Genomic DNA, 23,870 nt, shown 5'->3' on the forward strand with positions numbered 1-23,870 from the left:
GATTATTTTCTTCCTCATAGTTTATTTTGTATCTGTCATTTTATCATCTGAGTTCTTATTCAACCCCTTTCTTCCTCCATTCCTCAGTTCTCTTCCTTGTTGTTTTTTGTGGGGTTTTTTTCCTCCTTTTCTTTTTACCTCCAGGCTTTCCTAGCAGAACCGAAGTCTGCAGCTGCTTTGGCTTTATTTCTTCTCCTTGTTCTGCTTCTCCACACCTGCACTCCCAGTCTCTGAGGGTGTCTGTCCATGGAGCACAAAGTGCACGCAAAGTGCCCCAGATCTGATGGCACCTGGGTCCCTCTCCCTGCAGAAAGGGCCAGCCCCAGCTCCAGCTCCAGCCCCAGCCCCAGCTCCAGCCCGGTGACCCAGGAGCAGCTGCAGGGAGAGGCCCCATTCCCACTGCTCAGAGGAGGCTCCTGCATTCTCACACCCACCCACAGCTCCTATCTGCAGGGAAATCATTTCACCCTGCCCACAAACGAGCAGCAATCAAAGCTCGCCAGGGGAGCGCTGGCCCGAGCTGGAGCCTGGCACAGCTCTCTCGGTGCTGCTGGGGGCAGGCAGGGCTGGCTCCGAGCCCCGGCCCAGTGGCACAGCCAGCCTGGGTGTCCTGGCAGAGCCCAGCCCCAGCCCCAGCTGCTGAGGGAAGGTCAGGAGCGATGTCCTCACTCGCACCAGGGGCTCATGTCTGGCAGGAAAGCCAAGTGCTGAATCATCAGCTTTCTCAAGATCACTGAGGGATGGCAACATTCCTTCCTGTCCAGAGCAAACTCACTGGGACAGGGCCTGGACCAGGCCTAGAAACCAACATGAGGAAGTCAGTGCTAAGAGCAGGCTGGGCTACAAGGCAGAAAAGGCACCCCTATTTTGTCATCTTATTGTAAACCTCCCATACCTTCTCAGGGATTTCTCATGGGCATCTCCTCACAGCACTGACTCCTTTTTGTTCTTCACAGCACAGCCAACAAACCCCAACTCTCTCTTCTCACCCAGCTACCCCACTCTTTTGTAGCACTCTTCTTCTTACTGGACACAGCTGTGGCCTATTAAGGGCAGGCCTGTTCCTAATCTTTGGTGATTAGTACAGCTGCAGCTCCTCAGGTGTGAGACTGCCTTCTGCACTATCTTTATTTTCTTACATTCTATCCCTCCACACCCCTACACACAGCCAGGGGTAATGGGAGAGCTTTCCCACTGCACTTCTTTGCATCACTCCATTATAAATCCTGCTCCTGAACAGCTCCCAGAGCACCTCCTGCCTCTCCCCTCTGCCCATCAGTCACCACAGCTCTGCTTTTAAGCCTGGCTGCTACTCTCAGAGCAGCCTCCCAGCTCGTGTTTGCTAAGCTGATGCCTCCTCTGCTCCAAGGAGTGCCATCCCTGCAAATTATTGCAGTAATAAAGCCACTGGCTGTGCCACATTTGCTCTCTGTTATAAAGCACAGCCTTTCGAGTCCAACTCCGTGGGGACAGCAGGGAAAGGTGAGGAGCTGTGCAGCAGGAGCTGAGCCCTGATTAAGGAGCAGACACAGCTCCCCCTCTCCAGCTCTGCAGGTTTAGGTCTTGATTTTCAGCAATCAAATCTTGTTCCCTATTCACTGATTCCCCTCACTCCAAACACACACAGCGTTCCCAATCATTCACTTTTCTCTAACATGTTTAAAATCCTTATCTCCAACCCCCAGCCCCACGTTCCAGCACTTCCCCTCTCGGGGCTCTTTTCTTCCTTTGCATGGACTCCTTTCAACGCTGCAGCCTCATTAGGGAGAGCCTGAATCCACTGCAGCTGGAAGCACCTTGCTGATCTGGCCCAAATACTCTCAGAGATTGAACTTGAAAGGTTTCTGTGAGGGGTTTGATGGGACAGGTGAGCACAGCACCTGACACGGCAGGATTGATTCACAGAGCAGGAGAACACACGGTTCAATGGCAGCTGACTCCAGCTTGGGGCTGTACAGCCCCAGCAATGTTCCAACCCTGCCATTGCCTGGTTATTTTCAGGCACCACGCACCTGGTAATTGACCTGTGAGTGTTCTCTCCGCCTTGCTCTGACAAGGTGGGAACGATAATGAATTCACTTGCAGTGTTAATGGAAGGGGTTTTGTCAGAGCTGGGACTGAGCTCTTGCTCTGAGCAGAGCAGGATTCCAGCCTGGCTCTCCCCACAATGATGTGGCTGCACACAAGCACAGCAGCCCCGGTGCCAGGCCCTGCTCATGTCCCTCATTTCATCACAGCCTCACTGCCCTTCGGGCTTTGCTCGAGTTACGGCAACCACTGACCTGATTTTCCAGCTCCTTCTGCTTTCTGATGCTTATTAGAAGAAAAGGACCAGGTGGAAATCGAGGCCCAGGTAAGGGGTTGAGCATTTGGCTTCACTTACTGAAGTGCCAGGTGAGGAGCAGCCTTACTCATGCTCCTGAACACAGCTCTGCTAAAAAGCTTCCTAAACCATTCTGCAGCTATTAGAAGCTGCCTCTTTGAGAGAAGAAAAATCCCTTGATAGGATTTGTGTGTAATTAGCTGGTTTATTCATTTAACAGGTCCAATTCAGAGATCAGCTAAGTGTGAAAAGTGCAGTGGGCTTCAAATTTGCCACAGAGTGCAACCAGCTCAGAGCAAGGCCTGGGGAAAGGACAAATGTGGGAGAGGAGGCCCTGGCCCGGTGCTGAGCTGGGGCTGGTAAATTTGGTATTTATAGCAAAGCTCTTCTTAAGAGCAGCCTGACAAGGGAGATAAACCTCTAAGGAAGCCCAGGTGCCAGGAGCCCAGGGAAGGTCGTTTCCCTGTTATTGCCACTCCAGAACTGAGAATATTCTTTAAGGTAGCAGCTGACACAGGCCCTGCAGCGCCAGCCCCAGGGGGAGGATTTGAAACGTTCAAGACAAGAATTGGTTTGTGCGAGTGCGGTGCAAGGCCTGGCGCGCCCACCGGGGGGCAGCACCGGGCACCGCAGGCGTCATTAACGGAATCGGAAATTAATGATTTTCCTACTCATCTGCAACTACGGGAAAAAAGCAGCAAGAACTGGCTCAGACATCCTCTCGCTCAGTTGTGTAATAATTTGTTTTTTCCTGTCTGGGAATGGACTAAGGTCACAACTCTGCTCCCTGTGACAGTGCCCATACAGTAACAGAACCACTGTGGGGACAAACACCCCAAAAACTTTTGCCAAACCTCAGCAAAAAGGGCAAGCTGAGCCTCAAGGTCCCTCTCACCATAAACCATTCCATGAGTCCACGATGCAAAGGTGGAAATCCCTGCTCCCCAGACTCCTCCAAATACTTCCAAGCCACACACATTTTTGGGTTGTTTGATGCTTTTATTTATCACATGTAAAAACACTACTGTCTCTGTCTGCAGGTACCTCTTGCTGCACTGCAAATCACACGGCTCCAAACGTTGAAGATGAGACAGAGAAGGGAACTAAAGTGTTTATGCCCAGAATCACAATGTCATGACCCCCGAGGGTGTTAAATACACAGAACACCCCCAGGGACTGTTCTATAGAAGCAGCAGAGCATTACAATTAACAGACCAGAGTTGGTGAAAACACTGGGTGAAGGGATCATCTAGAGGATAAGAGGACCTGCAGACTGGTCTTCTCCTTCAGCTGCCCTTATCTTTCTAGTACAGGTAATTGTGATCTAAGTCAATATCTAGTGCTGAACCAGAACAGAGGGGACTCTTCCACACTTAGTTGACACGAGGGTTCCTGAAGTTCCTCCCAGCAAAGCGAGCCTTGCTGCCGAGCTCCTCCTCAATTCTGGTGAAGGACAGAGAGCACTGGGTGTCAGCAGGCAGCAGAGAACCCCAGCACTAGCACAGGCCTCACACTGAACACTCGGCCCACCTGGTCCTGAAACACCCAATCCACCGGGCCCACCTGGCCCTGAAACACCCAATCCATGTGGCACTGAAACACCCGACCCACCTGGTCCTGAAACACCCAACCCATGTGGCACTGAAACTCCTGACCCACCTGGCCCTGGAGACCCTACCAGGCAGCTCCCACCAAGCCCCTGCACAGTGCCACACACCTGACACAACTCAACCCAAATGCCTGAGATGCTTGCCAAGAGAAGTGCCCCGTGCAGAGGACAAAGTCTCAGTCCAGCAGCACAGGATGCTTGGTGTGATCTGTTCTGGACCTCACCCACCCAGCCCCTGCTCTGCCACGTGCTGCAGGTGTTTGTGAGGGGCAGAGCCCTGGCACAAGGCACAAGGAGGGCCCTTCCCCAGCCCAGGCTCACCTCAGCAGCTGGTTGTACTTGGCCAGACGCTCGGATCGGCACGGGGCACCGGTTTTGATCTGAGGGAAATCACCAAGTTAGTGAAGAACTCTGAGTGCCAACACAAAACTTGCTCAGGGTCATGAGCATCATCACAAGCTCTGCTTGGGCATCAGGCTCAGTGTCTGCCCAAGCAAACACAACAGGTCTTGGGAGCAGTAGAGCTTGTGCATTTGCTATCAGCTGCAGGACCAGGAAAGCCCAGTACAGCCACTGGAGCCAAGACCTTTGACATTGCTGATTAAAGGTGAGTTTGCAAAAGATAAGGTGTTCCCTTGTCACAGTCCATTAACAAATCAGCTCCCTGCAAACAGACACAGCAAACCTGCACCCCTGAGGCAGTGCAGTGCACCATGGCTTTGGCTTCACCCCCAAATTATCCCATCAAGCAAAGAGCCAGAGTGCAGCAGCTGCAGACACCAACCTGGCCAGTGCAGAGACCCACTACCAGGTCAGCAATGAAGGTGTCTTCTGTCTCTCCAGAGCGGTGGCTCACCATCACACCCCAGCCATTGGACTGGGCCAGCTTGCAGCTGCAAGAGACCAAGAGAAGCAGCTCAGAGCATGCCCTGTGCCAAGCAGGGGCAGCACAGGGCTCTGCCCTGGACCTCCATGTCCCCCAGGTAAAGCCAGCCCCACCCTGGCCCGGCCCAGAGGGCAGAACTCACGCCTGCAGGGACTCTGTCACGGAGCCAATCTGGTTGACCTTGAGGAGGAGGCAGTTGCAGGCCTTCTCCTCCACAGCCTTGGCAATTCTCTTTGGGTTGGTCACAGTCAGATCATCACCAACCACCTGGATGTTGACGCTGCCAGTGAACTTCTTCCAGGCACCCCAGTCATCCTGGTCAAAGGGGTCTTCAATGGACACCACTGCAGAGGGACACAGCAGCTTCAGGACAATGCCAGCACAAAGGTCCAGTTTGGATGAGTGGCACCAAAGTGCTGCAGACACGTGCTACCCACTTCCCAGAACACTCCTGAGACCCCAAGAGGCTGAGCAAGGCAGGAGCTCTCGGTCTCTCCTGTAAGAGGGGCTGCACAGCAACTCCCTCCTTCAGCAATCAACCCTGATTCACCACTCCACTGTGCTCCCACTGATGAGCAACTCACCAGGGTAGTTCTTGACAAAGCCCTTGTAGAGGTCAGCCAGCTGGTCAGGAGTGATGTATCTGCTGGGGTCATCGGGGGATTTGAAGTCCAGGTCGTATTTGCCATCCCGGTAGAACTCTGAGGCAGCCACGTCCATGCCAATGACCACCTTGTCAGTGTAGCCAGCCTTGGCAATGGCTGTCTTGAGCAGCTCCAGAGCTGCAACACACACAAAGCAGCTGCTGAGGGCCTGCAGGATCCCAAGCCCACAGCTCCCCCTGCCCAACAGCAGCACACCCACAGGGCAAACCATCCCCCTCAGCCCTTCAGAAAGCCCAGAGGAAAGGGTTCTTAAATTCTCCCACTCCTGAACTGACTGGAACAAGATATTACTTTAATACTGCTTTTAGCTTGTAATACCCTTGAGACACCATTATGGGATTCCTAATCTCTTCAGGCAGGACTACATGTCAGCCCAGAAAGCTTAATACTAGATGATTCCACATCCTCTTTCAACTTCATGCATGTGGGCAGGAAGCAGTGCCTGCACTCTAATCCCTTTTAGCTCCAGAGCAGGTGTTGACCATGCAAGTGCTGAGCATCCAAACCGTGGCAGCAGGGAGACAGAGCCTCCTTGCTCTGCACAGGAGACCCCCCTGGGCATCCACCTGCTCTCCACGTGCACCTTTACCTGCACAGGAGGGGACAGAACCACGCAGGAGGAGTCTGTAGATGCTGCCCACTGTGCTACTGTTGGCAGAGTCCCAATGACCCCGAGTTGCAGAGGAGCAGCTGGGCTCTGTTTGCAGCAGGAAGCTTAGACCAAGTGTTTTCTTTTGTTGTTGGGTCTTTTTTTTTTGTTTGGGTTCTTTTTGAGTGAGTTTGGTTGTGTTTTGTAAGATGCTAATGTAGCACAAACTGCAAAAGCAGCTGCAGCCAGCAACAAAAATTCCTTGGAATGTAATTGTCATTCAAGGTCATCTTCACTGATGTCTGCAAGGGCACAGACCCAGCAGAGCTGCATGTGACACTGGGACTCAGAAATGGCACAACTGCTGGTGCTGTCTCAGGAGCTTCAAAAAAGGCAGAGCAGGTCACCATTCCCCTCCACAATAACACAACCAACTGTAAAGCAAAAATCAACTGATCTGAGCTCGTGTCCTACTGCCTTGTGAGCAGCTCCACTTCTGGAGAGGCACAGAAAGCAGCTCCTCTGGTGCAGTGTTTGCAGGAGCAGATATTTTGCTTCCCACAGGTTCCTGAACAGAACTGTTTGGCCATGGAAGCAGCAACTGCCTCAGCTTCCCAGTCTTTGTGCCCTCCCACACACAGCCAGGCAGGGCACAAACTCTTTTCCCTCTCTGGCTGCAGAAAAACAACTCCACTGATATCTGAATGTTGACTTCTCCAACACCTGCAGTGCACACAAGTTCCCACACCACTTTTCAACTGGAGGGGAACAAGGTTCCCTTAAGCTGCTACAGGAATGAGAGCAACGAGGCACTGAAGTAAAAACCATCCTGTCCAACTGCACAAACTGATATCCAAGGGAATACCTGACCACATCAGTGGAGCATCTTAGGATGTCTGCCAGGGTAAGAAACAGAGTACAGACAAAGCAGGAAGTTCTACACCTTTGATCCTATTGATCCTGCCTGTCATTATATTGGGCAGGCTATCAGTTACATCTCCTCCCACACTTGGCTCCTTCTCACCTTCTTTGTTTTCCAGGATGTTGGGGGCAAAGCCACCCTCATCCCCCACGTTGGTGGCATCCTTGCCATACTTCTCCTTGATGACGTTCTTGAGGTTGTGGTAGACCTCAGCCCCGACACGCATGGCGTCCTTGAAGCTGTCAGCCCCCACGGGCAGGATCATGAACTCCTGCATGGCCAGCTTGTTGCCAGCGTGGGAGCCCCCGTTGATCACGTTGAAAGCCTTGGAGGAAGCAGGAGAAGCCAGGTTGGAACAGGGTAGCAGCCCTTACACCCCACTGCTCGTTCTCTTGGGTCCAGGAGCACCAGGCTAAAGGCAGAGCAAGGCTGCCCCACCCAGGGACTTACAGGAACCGGGAGAATGACCTCTGGATTGCCAGCGAGGTCGGCGATGTGGCGGTACAGGGGAACACCCTTCTCAGCAGCGCCAGCTTTGCACACGGCCAGGGACACACCCAGGATGGCATTAGCACCAAATTTGGCTGAAACGGGAAGAAATTGATTAGAGCAGTGTCTTTAGAAGGAGACTCAGCAATACCAGCCCATGGTTTGAATTACAGCAGTGCACAGCACATGGCCACACACTGGCTGTTGGTTCTGGTAAACAGAATTCTGTTGACCCATCTTTATCTTCCCCCCCCTCAGTGCAACACAAAGCCCACTCACATTTGTTCTCTGTCCCATCCATTTCCAGCATCAGCTTGTCAATCTTCTCTTGTTCCACAACGTTCACATTCTGCAGAGGGAAGCAACCAAACAGTTGTTTGACACCAAGCACAGGCCCACAAACCCTCACCTGCCCACCATGGCACTGACAGCCCTGGAGGCACCAACACTTGCCAAGGGCAGCTGCCAAGAGCTGACCTGGCCAATTCCTGCCACTATCACACAGCAGCAGCCCAGGCTGATAGCTGAGCTGATGTGCCATCACTTTACCTAGAACTAGCACTTAGTTCTGCACCAGCCTTTGTAGGCCGGGCTTGGTGCCCACAAAGCACAAAGGAATCTCATTCAAGCAGACTTTTCTAGATCCTCTCAGATTCCCTTCCAATTACCCTGCTTGGATAAAACCTGGCCCCTCCTCATCATTCAGGCACTCTCTGAAGCATGAATCAGCTTATAGCCCAGCTGCACCCCTGCAGCTCCCAGGGCTGAAGTGTTTCTGCACACCACAACACCAGGCTGGCTGCTGGAGAAGGTTCCATTACGTGTTAGATGTGCACTCATTAAGTAAATTAAGTAAAACCATTGCTGTGGTCAGTTTGTTCACATGCACCCCAACACACAGGCTGACACCCCCAGGTGCCACCCCACCAGAGGATGGTTTGGACACTGCCTGGCTGTAGGAGATGTTAAGAGAAGACAGATTGCTCCTACCTTGCTAATCAGTGCAGGTGCAATCGTTTTATTGACGTGCTCAACAGCTTTTGAGACACCTGGAAGGAACAAGCAAATCAGACACTGGTCAACACACAGGTTATGCAGGGATTAGTAGGGGATCTCAGGAACATCCAGGAAAACCACCTCATGCTGCCCCAGCCCCAGTCCAAGCTGAGCTCATGGCCAGGTGTGAACACAGAGGCCCCTGGCTGGACTGGGAGGCACATGAAGGAGGCATTGGCTAGGACTGGTCCAGGAATGCCAGTTAGTCTGCCAGGCCATGCACTGGAGAGACTCATCCCAGTGTGCCAGGGCTGCACTGGGAGCACATCCATTACCTGTGTGCACAGTGCCGTGGCCAGGAACTCGTTAACATATTTAACAGCTCTGGAGACACCTGACAGAAGCCAAACAGACACCCGAGTCAAGGCACAGGTGAAGACTCTGAGCCAACCCACAGGAATGCAGCAGAGGACACCAAGAGGCAGCAGGAGCCTGGCACTGAGCACTGGACCAGAGACAAAGGGCTCAAAGAGCAGAGGAAGCTGCAAGGCTCTGCTTGGGCTCCACACCCAGGTCTCTGTAACTCTGCCAGCACAAACCTCAAGGGCCTGAACAACAGCACTTAGGGAAGGTCTTAGGATGGGCTCTCCTACCAAATCACAGAATCCAGGAGAGTAAGGGGAAGGAAAAGGTTTCCCCAGCAGTTACACAGGCAGCAGCTCAGGCACTTCACTACCTGACACTATTTTGTAACACTGCTAGAACATCACCTTATTTACTGTGCAGTGTTTAAAGACTTCCAAAAGCCTAAGCTTCAGAAAGATAAATGCTATTTGACAGCATCCTAAACAATATTAATTGCTTTTCCAAATGGTCTAAGTCTGCAGACTTCTATTACAAAAGGCCTAGCAGCTATCTGCAACTCTTCCCATTTGATAATTATTTTTTCATAACTCGTGTTATTTCCCAGCTGACAAAGCCCTTCAGCTACAGCCTGTTAACCACAGTCTAATTAAATGCCATTAAGAACTGCCCATAGGATCAGACTTAACAGGCCTAAGCACACACACATTTAGCACAGTGAGGTAAATATACATTTATTCTTTGCAAGAAAGGTGCCCTGGGTAAACAGCATTAGAGCCTCAGGTTTTGGGGGCATTCAGTCATCCAGGCATTTATTCTCTGTTAAGGTATTAACAGCCATGAATCTTCTAAGACAAGGCTCTCCAAGTTCAATTCAGCTATCCACTTTAATTGTTCTTTCTTAATAGGCAGAAGATATTTCAGCTTCTTTTCACCTGACTGGCAAGTCAGCAGAGCTGCACATTCAATGGACAGAGCTGGCATAAAACCTCAGGTTCAGGATTCAACATGCTGGGAGATGTAAGGAGTCTGCAGTCTCAGAGCTGACAGATTTAAGGGCACTGGGAAAATGTGGTCTATGAAAAGCCCTTGTGACTAAGTGCAGGATGACTGAGGCTTTTGGAGCTGGCAGTTCAGATGCCCTTACCACGCTGGTAAAGCACTCTGCCACACACCAACACACAGCACAAGAGGAGCAGGGTAACAAAGTACACCTGGACACCCTGTACCAGGGACATTTTCACCTGGCTGGGTGTGCCCAGCCCCATGCAGGTGCCCTGCCCTGCAGCACGAGGCAGCTGGAGGCTGTCACCCTGCAGGTCATGCCCAGGAAAGCAACCCTGCCCCCTCTGCTTGGCCTCTGCCCAGCTCAGCCCACGCCTGCCAGGAGCTGCTGTCACTCCCTGTCTGTCCTGCCGAGCTGCCAGACCCTGTGCAGGACAGCCAGTGGGACAGGAGCCCAGCAGTGCCAGTGCCTGTCCCAGGGCACTCTGGGTGCCCAGCCCCAGCTGTACCTTTGCCCATGTAGCGTGTTTTGTCATTGTCACGGAGCTCCAGAGCCTCGTAGATTCCGGTTGAGGCACCGCTGGGAACAGCAGCTCTGAACAGACCTGTTCACAACAGGAAAAAACACCTCAGCACACTCCCCCACCAAACATCCCCCAGCCAGACAGCATCCCAGCCCTGCAGCTGCAGAGGGAGTCTCCAAAGCACACCTCTGCTCACATACACAGCGCTCCCACAAGGGCTTTCTGCTCATTTACAGCATCACAATTTATCAGCATCTCCCTCACGCTCACTGACCAACAGCAAACTGACTCCTCCTCTTGCACTGGCATTTCAAGAGTTAAGGAAGGCATCCATTCCCCTTCCAAAAAGGCTTGCTTCATTCACTGGATCTGCTTTTGAGCTCAGGCAAAACAAGCTCTTAAATTCGGAGACCTATTTTGTTAACAGGAGTTCTGAGCTCTTCTGGCAACAGCAGAGCCACCCAGCCAGCCCATTCCTTCGGCCAAGGATGCTGAACTTGGAGCCAATCTGCGCACTGGAGCCTGCTCTGCCTGGGGTTCAAGATGCCAACTTCAGCCTCCAGCCTCTCCCTTATCCCACTAAATCAAAGAGCTTAGTGGGGGCAGTCTCATTAAATGACTGCATTAATCTTTTGAGGCAGAAAGATCAGCTCTTTAGTCAGTGTATTACAGCCATTGTGTTTGCTCATTCCACCAAACCACATTGGTATGAGCTTGCACAATGCTTTTGTCAGATCCTATCAGATGTGGGATGAACAGCTAACAAACCAAGGGAAAGTCCTACAATAATTAAAAATATAAGATGTTACATGTGAAAGCCCAATTAGGCATGTTCTTCAATCATGCCCGAGTACTTGGGCAGAGGAGAAACCATTACCCAAAATTCAACTGTGCAGCACAAGACTGTGTCATTACAGAAAGGCACTGCAGACAAATTGAGAACTAAGCCTCAAGTGTACTCATCCAGAGTGTGGGGAGCACTGACAACCAGGGCCATTAGCAGCTGCTCAAGAACAGTTTCCGGGTGCTGTCCCAGTCTATACTGGGGCAAGGGAAGGAGGGCAGGTTTGGAACAGCTCTCCCACAGTTTAGGCTGTAAGAAGCAGCACCTGCCAAAAAACCCTGCACTGCCCAGGCCAGGAACTCGAGCTCAGCAAACTCATCCAACAGAATGAGGCAGAGGCTTTTTCTGCAAGTCCCTACAAGTTTTATGTGTGGAGGAAGAATTCAGCACAGTTCCACTGCTAGAACAGAACTGGCTGTACACTTCTGCCTGCTCGAGTTCTATCAGCTCTAAGCCAGGGATGAACACCTGCAGCTGAGGACTCACCTTTGTTGGTGTAGAGGTCTACCTCAACAGTGGGATTGCCACGGGAGTCAAAGATTTCACGGGCGTGGATCTTGGTGATAGACATCTTTAGTACCTGAAAAAAGGAGCTTACAATTACTCACTGAATGGTTTGGGTTGGAAGCTTAATAAAGCTTAATCCATCCCACGCCCTGCAGGAGCAGGGACACTTCCCACCAGACCAGGTTGCTGGAGGAGCCTCATCCAGCCTGGCCTGGAACATTCTCAGGGATAGGGCAGCCACAGCTTCTCTGGGCAAGCTCTTCCAGTGTCCTATGACTTTTATTATTAAAAAAAAAAATCACTTCCTTATGTGCAAGGGACAATCTCTTGATAATTGCAAATGACTCAAACTGCAATATCATCAGACCCTAGACAGCAGCAGGAGCAGATGACAAATCTAAAGGAACTTCACCTCATCGTGTCAGAGCAGCGAAAAGCTCCCAAAACAGCAACTCTCTGCTATCAGTTAAGAGTTCTTTTTGATAAGAGACCCGAGTGCAACAGCTCTCAGCATGCACAGAGTGCTCTTAGTATGCACAGCAGCTGCTCAGAGCAAAACGGAACCAATGACGAAAGAGAAGCAGCCACAGCTCTCATTAAAAACTTGCATTAATAGTTACACCCTGTTGAGCATTTACAGGAATAGTTTTTCCTCTTAACTTTCCATCTTAAAAGGAATAAAAATCTCCCATGTCTTTTAAATACTTCCTTTCTCCCTTCTCACATTTATCCACTTCAGAAAACTGCAATAAGGGAATTCTTATGTAAGCCCAGCTACATTTTAAAAATCAAGTCATACACATGCCTGTAAGCCATTGACTGGCACCAAACCCAGCCCATCTGCACAGAAGAAAGCTCAGCCTCAGAAGCAGAACTATCTGGAAGCCAGTTTTTTGGCAAGCCAATGTGGGTGGCAACCCTGTTTACAGAAATGGTCATGAATCCTTCCACAGTTACTGCAAAGTTAGAAAAACATGACCTTAGCAATGGTGCTGCTGGTTCCCAGTCTGTGAGGGGGTGGCTGCACGCTCTGGTTCCTCCCCCAGAGCCAACTCTGCCCTCCCCAGGTCAGAGGCACAGGCAGCCTTTGCTCCCCCCGTGTCCCTTCAGCTGTCCTGCCCCTGCACGCTGTCTAAGATTTCAGTCAGACCCCCACACTGACACACGATAGGACTAAAATATGAACCAAGACAGCTTCTTCAAGCTGACCTTCATGCTGCCACTACCTAGCTTCAATCAGGGAACACACAAGCTAGAAATAAATCCCTGCAAGGCTCTGCTTATCAGTCCCACCCACACCAACACTCAGCTCTCTGCAGATGCACTGAGCAATGGCTAACAGGAAGAATGCCCACTTATCCAAAAAGAGCTTTCAGAGTTTATCAGGCTGGCACCTGCTAAACCTTACTTTCATTTTCAGAACCTTGGCTTTGCCACACAACTTGAGGTGGCTCATTCTTTAAAAGCACAGCCAGTTCCCAGGACCCCTCAGTGCAGTGCTGCAGCTGCTTGTTGACCTTCAGGAACACACGCTGCAAGAACTTCCACTGGAAATGTCTGCCAGGTCAGACATGACTCGAGCTTCCTTGACAAAGGACCACAAGTCCCTCCCTTCTCTGCAGAAAGAGGCATTTCACAGCACTGCATCTCCCCAGAAATCCTTGATGCTCCTTTTGCAAACTCCCCACTCCTGTGCTCAAGAAACAACTCTCCCTTTGAGCTACAGGGTAAAACTGATGCTGTTTAGCTCACCACGATGTATTCTGCCTCAATGGAATCAGTGAGCTCACCTAGAGCACAAGGGTCAGCCCCTGTGTGCCCAGGTTCAACCACAGAAATGCTGACTGCAGGCAGAGAGGTCACAGGAGCACTGCCTGCCCAGACCTTTGTCCTCTCCAAGCACACAAACACCCCGGTGGTATTTAACGAGCACACTGCCTTAAACCTTTTTTTGCAGCATAATCTGCTGACAAGGTCACTGTCTCCCTTCAGGGGAAGCCACATACTCCAGCTTGCCTGGCCTACTCCAAGGGTAAGTTACAACCCCTGCCAGCTCTGAGGAGCTTCCTCACTACCAGCTCAAGTCTAAGAAATCACCACTTATTCCTCACCTGACCCTGCACAGGGAATGTAGTAATGTAGTACTCTCAACTGGAGATTACTCCAACTGAAAATTATTTCAATTAAATCAAAAGATTTTTTTTTTATAGCCAACCCTACCACCAAACCCTGTCCTTGTGAGCTATCTTGCAGCCACACTTCTCTAAAATCAATATCGGGTTAAGGCTGAGCACTGCAAGCATCTGAATGGAGACTTAAAAAGCAACACTAAAGTTTAGCCATAGAAATAACTGCCCTAGTGAGTGTCCTATTACAGGCCTGCCACATTTATCAGTGGAAGCCTCTCCTGACACTTAAAGGTCCTCATGACCCTAACTCTCATACCACCAGTGCTCTGAAAAAAGCCGAGACCTTTCAGTGCACTCTATCAGATCCCAACGTATTAATTCCCCTGCCAAAGCACTCCTAGAAACTGGACAAATGGGCACATTCCATCGCTGCTCCTCTGCACTCCATGGGGTATTAATGCACCTCTACAACATGATCCAACGGGTTCTAAAGGATGCCTGGCAGGGAGCAAATCACAGACACGTTCAACCACTTTCTCTCTCTGTGTTTAGTAAGATGGAGGCCTGAAACTGCGTTGGCTCATCTCCCGTGGGTTTGCATGACAAACTTCAGTACTTCCTGCCAGGCTCGGCGAGCCATGGCCCTACCCTGTGACTCAGCAGGCGAGTAACGGAGCAGGAGAGAGCCCAGGATCCTCTCTGGCAGCCCTACACGAGGCAAGATGGTTATAACAGCAGCTCCTTATCCACACCTGCACATCCATCTCCCCACCAGCGCCGCCTTGGGATAACCGGCACCTAAATACCCACTAAGAGACCTCAGGCACAGACGCATTGCTAGCAAACGTTAAATATTTGAGATGGGAAGCTGAAGGACATCCACTAAAGAGAGGAAGGTCCAAATCACCACACGCAATCCGAGAGCGACTGTTAATGATTAAAAGAAAAAGGTTAAATTCTGCGTTTGAGGATGCCTTGACCCACCACATCCCCTCGATTCTGCCCCCGCCCTGACCCACCACATCCCCACTTTTTAACCCTCACCCCCGCACACTGCCGGGGTTCAGGCCCTCCCTTCCCCACCACTGCTGCGGGAACACAGCGGCCTGCACACCCCGGGGACCACCGAGCCTCGGCCCGGCCCTTCGCCAAGGGGACGACCGGGGCTCCGCGGCCTCTACCCGGAGAAGGGAGGCGCGGCCTCCGGGCCCGCGGGGCGCTGCGGCCGCCGCACTCACCGCTGTGCCGGCAGTCCCGCTCCGCAAGCGCTCCGCTGTCGCCGCCCCGGCTCTGACTGAGACCCAACGGCTCCGCGCCCGCCCGCCTATAGCCGCCCTCGCGCACAGGGTCCGCCCCCCGGCCGCGCCCATTGGCCAGCGCCGTCCCCGGCCGCGTTCCGATTGGCTGCGGCCGCCTCGCGCCAGCGGCGGGCTCGCGTGCGTGCGCTACGTGCGGCCGGGCCGGGGCCTCGTGGAAAATCCCCGTGCGAGGGGGCGGGGCCGGCGCGGCGCATGCGGGCGGGGGGAGCGGGCGGGACCATGTGGAGCGGGGCGCGGGGGGAGCCGTGAGGGGCAGGCGTGGCGTGAGGGGCGGCCGGGCTGGGGATGGACACTGGACGCTGGGCATCAGCCGGGTTCGAAACCCTGCCGTGGGCAGCCACATCTGCCACTGCCCCAGCTTGCTCCAAGCCCCCTCCATCCTGGCCCTGCACGCTTTCAGAGTTATCCTCCATCCAGAGTGCCCTGTGCCAGAGCCTCAGCACCCTCACAGGGAATTTGTTCCTAATATCCAATCTAAACCTGCCCTCTTGTCAGGTTGAACCCATTCCCCTTGTGCTGTCACTACTCGCCTTGTAGGCAGTCCCTCCCCACCTCTCCTCTGAGTCCCCCTCAGGCATTGAAGGCTGTGAGGAGGCTGCCCAGAGCTTCTCTCCAGGCAGAACAATCCTAATTCCCTCAGCCTTGCCCCACAATTGTGCCCAGTTCTGAGCTCTTCAGTGCAAGAAAGGCAAGGAGCTACTGGAGAGGGTCCGATGGAGGCCACAAAGTTGGGGCTGGAGCATCTCCCTGCTGAGGAGAGATGGCAGGGCTGGGCCTGGGTCGTCCCAGGGAGACTGAGAGGGTGTGGGAATAACGAGTAAACCTGGAAAGAGGAAGGCTGGAACGGTTGTGTGTGTTCGTAATAGTTCCAGGGAAAGGCTAATTACAAACGTAATAAATACTCACTCTGATTTTGAAGTGAATAACCATCACATTTCCTGGGGCATGGGGGAGAAGGAGCCCTGATGGTGACTGTGACACCCCACAGCAGTGTGCCAGCAGGAACACAAACTTTGCCCAGTGTTCTGCGATAGTGGAACGTATCCCTGCCCACGGCAGGACTGGGATGGGTTGAGCTTTCAGGTCCCAGCAAGCCAAACCATTCTGTGTTCCATCCGTGAGGATGTGACAGTGCCCAGTTCACCCTGACTGCCCCAACAAAGCCGTTTTATTGCTCACAGATCAGTGAAGTTTTTATTGCTCACAGATCAGTGAAGTTTGTGCTCCTCAGCCCTGCCTCGCCCTGCCCTGCCAGCCTGTGCCTGATGTACCTTCTGGGCACATTTTTCTTTCCTTCCTGAGAACATCCCCTCGGGACAAGCTTAAAGTCTAATAAAGAGCAAAGGAAGTCAGCTGGACTGAGCTTCCCCAGGCATTGCAAGTGCCCTCAGACCCGCTGTGACCCCGGCTGGGACAGCGGAGGGACAAGCCCTGTGCCAGCCAGGCTGGTTTGTGGCAGTGCCCTGTGTCCCCTGTGCCCGCTGTGTGAGGGGTTTGTGCCTTCCCTGCACATCCCTGTGGCTGCACAGCCACCAGTCAGGGCGGAATGCTGCTGGGTCCTCCCCAGCTGAGATAAGGCACCATTGGGCAGGAAAAGCCCTTGGAATTAAAGCCCTTGGAATTAAACTGGTAGATAATTTTTTGGAGTGCCAGCCCCCCCCCCCCCCAAAACTGCACATTGTACCCCTTATAGCACTATTGTACCCCTTGGCAGCACTGGCTTGTCCTGCAGCCTCACCCTTCCTGGTGTGAGGACACATTCCCTGTAAAAACACATTCCAGATGCTGGAAATCCTAAAGCTGCATTTTTATGCTGCATTTTAACTGCTGGATTAGAGATGCTTCACTATCTGTGCCTTTATTGCCATGCAGGAAAATCACACAGAGGTGTCGAGTCTCATAATGAGCTAAAGAAAATGGAGCACAAGAAAGCCTGAGGCTGAGGGAAATTAAACACTGTAGTAGCCAGCAAAGGCTGATGTACAGCAGGGTGCTCTTTGGGGACAAAACGTTTTCTGAAAGGTCATAATTGGCCTGGTGGGGGACAGAGGTGGGGTTTAAAGCAAACCCCCCTGCCTGGAGCACTGAGCTCTCCCTCAGAACTCCTCAGGAGGGGTTTAGGACTTGTCCCCTGCCTCACCCTCTTTTCCTTTGTGGGCACAGAGGCAGCACAAAGCAGATTTCCTGGGCTGGAGCCTGCATTCCCCATCCCAGCAGGACCCCCAGGAGGCACACATAGGACCCTGGGGTTGCAGGCAGCAGTGCTCAGGCATCCATGAGCACAAGCCTGGCACTGTTCAGGTGTTGGTATAATTTTTTCCTGGATCAGCAGATTTAAACTCGCACTGTGGCATGCATGTTAAAATTAAACTCAGAGCTAGTATTAAAAGTGCTGCTGTTCAGTCGTGTATCCTGCCTGATTTTTCTTTTTTTGTCTTGCTTTAAAGAGCATCCCCAAGGCTGTGAGGTTTCTAGGAAGCGTAAGTTTCTTTAGGAATCCAAGCTTGTTACCAGTTTATCAAATACTCAGTTCACCCTTAAAATAGTTCACAGTTTGGAAGGGGCCTGTATGGTTAATGGGGTGGACGCTGGGGACAGAGAGTTTCAGTACAGAGTGTTTGGGGATACATAAAGCCAGTGTTCCCAGCAGGAACACTAACACAGCAGAGGAGAAAAGCCACGGCACAGACCTGGCTCACAGGCACCCATCCACCAGCCAGAAATGGAGAAGGACCCTCAGGAGCAAAATCCCTCCACTGCGAGGCCTCACATTCCTTGTGCTTTGCAGGTAAAATTGGAAGCGTGATAAAAGTTCATTTTTTGGTGGCTTGCAACAGGCTGATGAGCAGAGAAGCCAGCCAGGGCAGCCTTTCCCTGCCCTGTTCAGAGCAGTCGGACAGGAGCCCTGTGAGCTCTGCAGAGAGTGAAATCGCTGCTCCAGGCAGCTGAGGGTGCCAAGGCAGAGCAGAACCACCACAGATCAGGACTTGTTTGCGATGCATTCAAGTGCTAATAACCATCAGCAGTGCAGGGCACATTCCAGGGCGTGAGCTTTCTGAGCACCTTGAAAGCACTTCCTGCACGCTCTGGGACTTCTCTTTCCCCCCAGTGCCTCCCAGAACACCTGAAGATGTGCCTGGGTGGCTGCGTGGGCACCTCCCTCCCCTGCTCCTTCCACTGCAGCCAGTGCCAGCCTGCCTGTGTTCTGAGCAGGTTCCTTGGGGAGGGCAGCTCTGCATCTCAGGGAGCTTTGCACCTCACTCCAGTCCAGCTGGGATCTCCAGAGGGAAGCCACTGGATGCAGACGTGAGCACTCTGTCACTCAGATCTCTGCTCTTCATCGACCCTGCAGAGCCTGGTGTTTTTAAGGAACGTTCATTGAAAAGGTAATGGCAGAGTCTGACTAATGTTCTTTCTGGGTACCTATTACATTGTGGAATGACTGTTCAAGATGTTTTCTTCCAGGCATTCAGAGCCTCCTCTGACTTTACATCCTTCTCCCTCACTTTTCATCCCATTTTCTGCCGTGCCTTTGTGTCCCAGCTTCACCCTGCAGTGAGGCACCTTTAGGCACATGAATAGTGAAATGGCTGGAGGTGACAGACCTCATGGCTTTCTTAATGCTCTTAACTCCCACCACTTCCAGCTTGCTTAATGCTCTTAACTTCCAGTCTTCATTATGCTGTCTTCTCCAGGACTGTGGGGAAGGGCTGGTTAGTCCATGCTGGTTAGTGTGGGTCTGTGCAGTGTGGCTCCATCATCAGCCTCCCTGAGTACTCCAGGACTGTGGGAGAACTCAGGACCAGGCAGGATATTCTTTACTACTGGAAATGCTAACCTACATTTACAAGTGCCACATCCATTCTCAGGGCACGGGGAATGGCCATTTGGAAGGGAACCAACGCATGAATCAGCGTGCTGATACCAACAGAACATTGCCCAGGAGCTGATGATCTGATATGGTGATTTGCAGGGAGACTGAAAGAACCAGCTGGACATTAATTGCCAGGAGTAGTGGATCCAAAGGCCACAGCTGCTTGCTGAAACCATGCTGAAACCATGCTGAAACCATGCTGAAACCATGCAGTAATCCTCTCTGTGGAGGCCAGAGTGCAAGTCCTGCACTGCCTCTCTCAGGGTGTCTGAGGCTCCTTGCTGAGCAGGGCCTTCCCCCTCTCTTTGAAATATATTCCACTATAAAGGGGAAAGAAAGCTAGGAATTGATTTTTGGAGTTTAAGATTGGGGTTTTTTGAATGATAACCTGGAAAAAAAAGAGTAGTCCAAAACCAACTAATTTGTTTCCTTAATGGGTGCAAAATAGTTATGTAAAGCATAAGAGTTATCAAGCAGGATCCTCTTGCCACAGAACAGGTACAACACAGACAGTAGGATTTAAATTTCCTTCATGTTGTCTTCCTGCCTTAAAAATCAACCTCATTCTCATGGGAAACACTCTCAGCTCCCATCATCACTCTTACACTCAGAGAGCAGTGGTGATGAGCTGCTGGGAGAGGGGGACTGTGGGCACTTTGCTCCTTCTGAAGGTCCCTGCAGTGACCTTGCCTGCAGACAAAACCACTGCAGGCCTGAGCAAGCAAACACTGGGCACTGATGAAGTTTTAGGTGGCATCTCCGTGTAGTCGCCTTTCTTCCATTCCACCGCTGCATTTCTTAATCCAAATCCACATCTGTGCTGCCTTCCCTACCTTCCACATCTATCAGCAATGTCCTCTGATGTTTTCAGAAGTTCTCTGCTGAAGCTTTTTCCTCAGGCCAGGCCTCTGACAAAGGATCTCTTCCAAAGCAGCTCTGGTCCTGCTGGGATCTCTCAGCTTTCCCCATCTTTTCCTCTCTTTTTCCATGGACTTTTTTGCTCTTGGGAAAACAAGCACAACCCATCCCTCAGGTGTGGCCTCGTCATCGGGTGCTGGGTGAGCTGCACCTTTCTGATCCCTTATCTCTCAGCTCCTTGCCTTGGGGCTGAAGGTCCTGCAGCAGGTTCTCCACGTGCCTGGAGAGCTGATTGCCATGCCTTTGGAGAGTGCTGTCCCCTCCCGTGGCTGCTTCTGGGATGGCTGCATTGCTCTGCCCCGGGAGCTGTGCAGGGGTTAATGGATTCGTGCTTGTGCAGCTTTTTGAAGACGAAAAGTGCCGTGGAAGGGCTCTGTTATTGTTACCCCGTATGAAGAGGTCTGTACCAGACCCAACCGTATTGTGTTTGGCCACTGGATGTCACAGCTGCTCAACACACAATGCAGAAAGGAAAAGTGCTTACCCAGCAGTGAGCAGCAGCGCTTTCCAGAGCCCTTACTTGTTCTGTGCACCGGGTTTGTTTGCTTGCTAAGGGCCTTGGGGTCTTCTCCTTTGTTTGTGCACTGCTAATGTCCATTTTCAGAGAGATGGAGCAGCAGTTGTGCTTCCCCTGCCTGCCATAACCCTGGGACATGAGGAGCAAACTGAACACTTTTAGGGGAGCAGTGCAGATACCTACAAAGCACTAATTCCACCATGAACAGGACTTGGCACATGCTGCCAGGCTGCCTTGTCACCCAGTCATTCCTTCTCTGTGTCAGTGCACAGCACAGAGCCCTGGCATGATGGAAACCTTTCTCCAAGGCTCTCTCTCACACAGCTCCTTCCATCCCCACACTCACACTTTGCAGTGCCCCTCACACACAATGCAGTGGCAAGTCTGGCCTCCCCCTTCCTAATCCTGCCTTCACGCTTTGCTTTCTTCCAAAATCTCAAGCAGAGATCCAGAACGTGAAATCCCCTTTCAGCAAAGTCTGTAGAGCAGCCCTAAAGAGACATTACAAGGGCTGTAATGACATTTCCTGGAAATGAAAATGAAGAGGGATTATTTGACCATGTTCTCTCCTTTTTATAGCATCTCATTGTCCTTTTCTCCACCTTGGGGAAATGGCAGTGAAAGGCTGCTCCTGCCCATGGTGCAGCGAGGTGATAACCACCCCAGAAGTGATGTGAACATTAAAAAGGAAAAACTATTTTAAGATAATCCAAGGGTTACAGCTATAACTAAGAGTAATTGGCTGAAACTGAGCAAAAGAAAATTTAGGTTGACAATGAAGTGCAGGTAGCTAATGCTGAGATCTGTTAGACCGTGAAATGGAATTCGCAGAGGAAACCTCTCTGCTTTCAAATGGGCAAATCCTGCCTTTAGGAGCACTGGTGTAGATCTCTGGTGTCTGTCTCTGACTGCCTCAAAGCCCATTTCTTCCACAAAGCTTCAGCAGAATCATAAAGGTGTCTGAATTTATATCAGAAGAAGGGAAGAAGGTGTCCCTGCCCATGGCAGAGGGTTGGACTAGATATTCTTTAAGGTCCCTTCCAAACCAAACCATTCTGATTCTATGATTAAATTTAGTCAAATACATCAAAATATTGTATAAGATGAAGGAAGTCTAAAGGGATTGTGTGAACTGGAGAAATGAATTCCAGCGCTCTTCTGCCTCTGTGATCTCTGTGTGTACTTGAAAACCAGGGGCAAAAAGGGAACAAAAAAAAAGGGGCCTGGGCAAAATATCAAAGAAAAGAGGGCCAGTTTTGGAAATAAGAAGTAGAAACATTACAGGAATTGTTGAATAAAAGAATCTCGTGTTTCAATCCGCACAGCTATTGTCAGCTTTCCTCGTGGGTCTGGGCCTGCCAGCACTGGCTGATCTTTGCCTTTCATAAAGCTTGTGCAGGCTCTGGATGCCTTCACTCATCCAGCACAACCTCAGCAGAGAGAGCTCTGTTTGAAGAGGTTTTAGACTCACTCAGAAAAACCTGAATGGCCTGATTGAAGGCACTCTGTCCATCTCATTTCAAACAGCCTGTTCCTGGTCAAATGTTTGCTGGGCTGGGGAGTGATGCAGCTCTTCCTGCAAGCCCTGATGGAATTCCTGCTGATTCAGAGGCAGAGGAGTTAACCCTTTCAAGTTCTGGGTCAAAGGAGCACTGAGGTTTGAGGCAGCCACTTCAATGCCACATCAAGGTTTTAATGTGGCCACCAATTCTCAGAATGTCAGACTTGAGCTGAGCTTTAGGCCAGCGAGGACAGAGAGAATAGCCTGGGAGAAGCAGGATTTGAAAGATGGCAAAGAGTCAGGGGAAACTGTAGAGATAAAAGCGAAGAGCATGGAAGCCAACGATGTGGGATAAAAGGCTTATTTCCTACTGCAGTGGAGGCAGGAGGGGGAAGGCCGAGGTCTGTGTGAAACTTCCCCGCTGCTGGGAAGAAATCATGCCAAGAATATTCATGGCTGACACACACAACATCAGATTTTCTCACCGGCTGAATCTCGGGGCAGAGATGAGCCCTGCTCCAGTCTCCACCTGTAAACCCCCAGCTCACCTCAGGCACAGTGCTGCTGTGCCCAGGCACTATGGCCATTCTTCTCTCCCGAAAATTATTCTGGAGAAAATTATTCTCCAGAAATTACATCCAGGTAGCAAAAGAGCTGACCAAGACAAGCCTCAGGCCAGCCAGGTTTAATACCACATACAGTAAAAAAGCCCCAAGAACCAGTAACCATTGGTTGATGTGGGCAGTACTTACACAGGAGGACTTCCATAACATTCAGCTCCTAGTTAGAAGCTCAATATCCAAATACATTTAAAGAACTTAATTGAAATTATTGTTCTGTCCTAACCCCAAAAGAAATTCATGCTTTGTGCCCTTAGTAAATCCTTTCCATGGATTGCTCTGTCTTCATAGAATCACAGAATGGTTTGGGTTAGAAGGGACCTTGAAGCAAGAATTTGACCTAACACAGATGTGGGTTTTGGGTGTGCTGAGCACCCACAGCCCCTGCTGATGTCAAGTGAAATGTCACAAATGTTGCAAAAGTTCCATTAAAAATGAATTCCAGTGCAGCTCTCCAGTGCAGAGGTGACCCCCTGTGCCTGACTCTTCTTCACACCCTCCTGAGCTGCTGTGTGGAATCCTGAAGTGCAGAGAGGTATAAACCCCCAAAATTTCGCCTTCAGCTAATTTCAAAGCCTATTTACACAAGTGGATACACAAGGATTAAGAAGTGCATTGCAGGGCAGGTTTGCTTGGTTTGGTCCTTACACAGTTCAGTGCAACCGTCAGAATAAATGACTTCTTCAGAGGAGAGAGGGAAAAAACACATTTGGTTAATCAGCTCAATATTACAGCAGTTCCCAAAGATTAAATATGCACTGCACAAACCAGCAACCCAGGAAAGGCCATTTTACATCAACAATTCACTTGCAAAGAGTAAGATTTTGAGTCAAATACCTGTATCTTCTTCAGCACAGAAACCTGAGTTCCCATGGCACCTGTGGCTCACCTGTGCCTCTTACTGGTGAATTGCTGGTATTATTCATAGAATCACAGAATGAGCAAGACTACCTGGGCTGCAGAATCCTGGGGCCTGTCCTGCCCAAACTGCCACCCAAACTGCCACCCAAACTGCCTCAAACTGCCCCAAACTGCCACCCAAACTGCCCCAAACTGCCTCAAATTGCCACCCAAACTGCCTCAAACTGCCCCAAACTGCCACCCAAACTGCCCCAAACTGCCTCAAACTGCCACCCAAACTGCCACCCAAACTGCCTCAAACTGCCACCCAGACTGCCCCAAACTGCCTCAAACTGCCACACTGGGTCTTGCCTCTGTGCAGCTCAGCCTGACCCTCACCCCCAGACTCACCTCATCTGCTGCCACCTTG

At 51.3% G+C, this 23,870-nt stretch overlaps 1 protein-coding gene across 1 annotated transcript; it reads right to left on the reverse strand.

The window, feature by feature from the left end:
- Positions 1-3,301: 3,301 nt before the first annotated feature.
- On the reverse strand, positions 3,302-15,208 carry ENO1 (enolase 1). Its single transcript, XM_036396151.1, has 12 exons — positions 15,090-15,208; positions 11,702-11,795; positions 10,357-10,452; positions 8,474-8,532; positions 7,763-7,832; positions 7,445-7,578; positions 7,097-7,319; positions 5,403-5,600; positions 4,961-5,162; positions 4,717-4,825; positions 4,254-4,312; positions 3,302-3,766 (listed from the first exon to the last, which is right to left on the reverse strand). The coding sequence occupies exons 2-12, from the start codon at positions 11,784-11,786 to the stop codon at positions 3,697-3,699; spliced, it is 1,305 nt and encodes a 434-aa protein (XP_036252044.1). The 5' UTR covers positions 11,787-11,795; positions 15,090-15,208; the 3' UTR covers positions 3,302-3,696.
- Positions 15,209-23,870: the final 8,662 nt, after the last annotated feature.

This window comes from Molothrus ater, chromosome 23, assembly GCF_012460135.2.
Source record: "Molothrus ater isolate BHLD 08-10-18 breed brown headed cowbird chromosome 23, BPBGC_Mater_1.1, whole genome shotgun sequence".
Taxonomy (NCBI): Eukaryota; Metazoa; Chordata; class Aves; order Passeriformes; family Icteridae; genus Molothrus; species Molothrus ater.

What these genes read in the sequence shown, in the direction of transcription:
- ENO1 (XM_036396151.1), bottom strand. Translation starts at nt 11,786, where the DNA reads ATGTCTATCACCAAGATCCACGCCCGTGAAATCTTTGACTCCCGTGGC. An exon ending in CTTTGTCAAGAACTACCCTG is followed by an intron (nt 5,163 to 5,402) that starts GTGAGTTGCTCA and finishes GTCCCTCTGCAG; the next exon opens with TGGTGTCCATTGAAGACCCC. An exon ending in AAGTACAACCAGCTGCTGAG is followed by an intron (nt 3,767 to 4,253) that starts GTGAGCCTGGGC and finishes GTCCTTCACCAG; the next exon opens with AATTGAGGAGGAGCTCGGCA.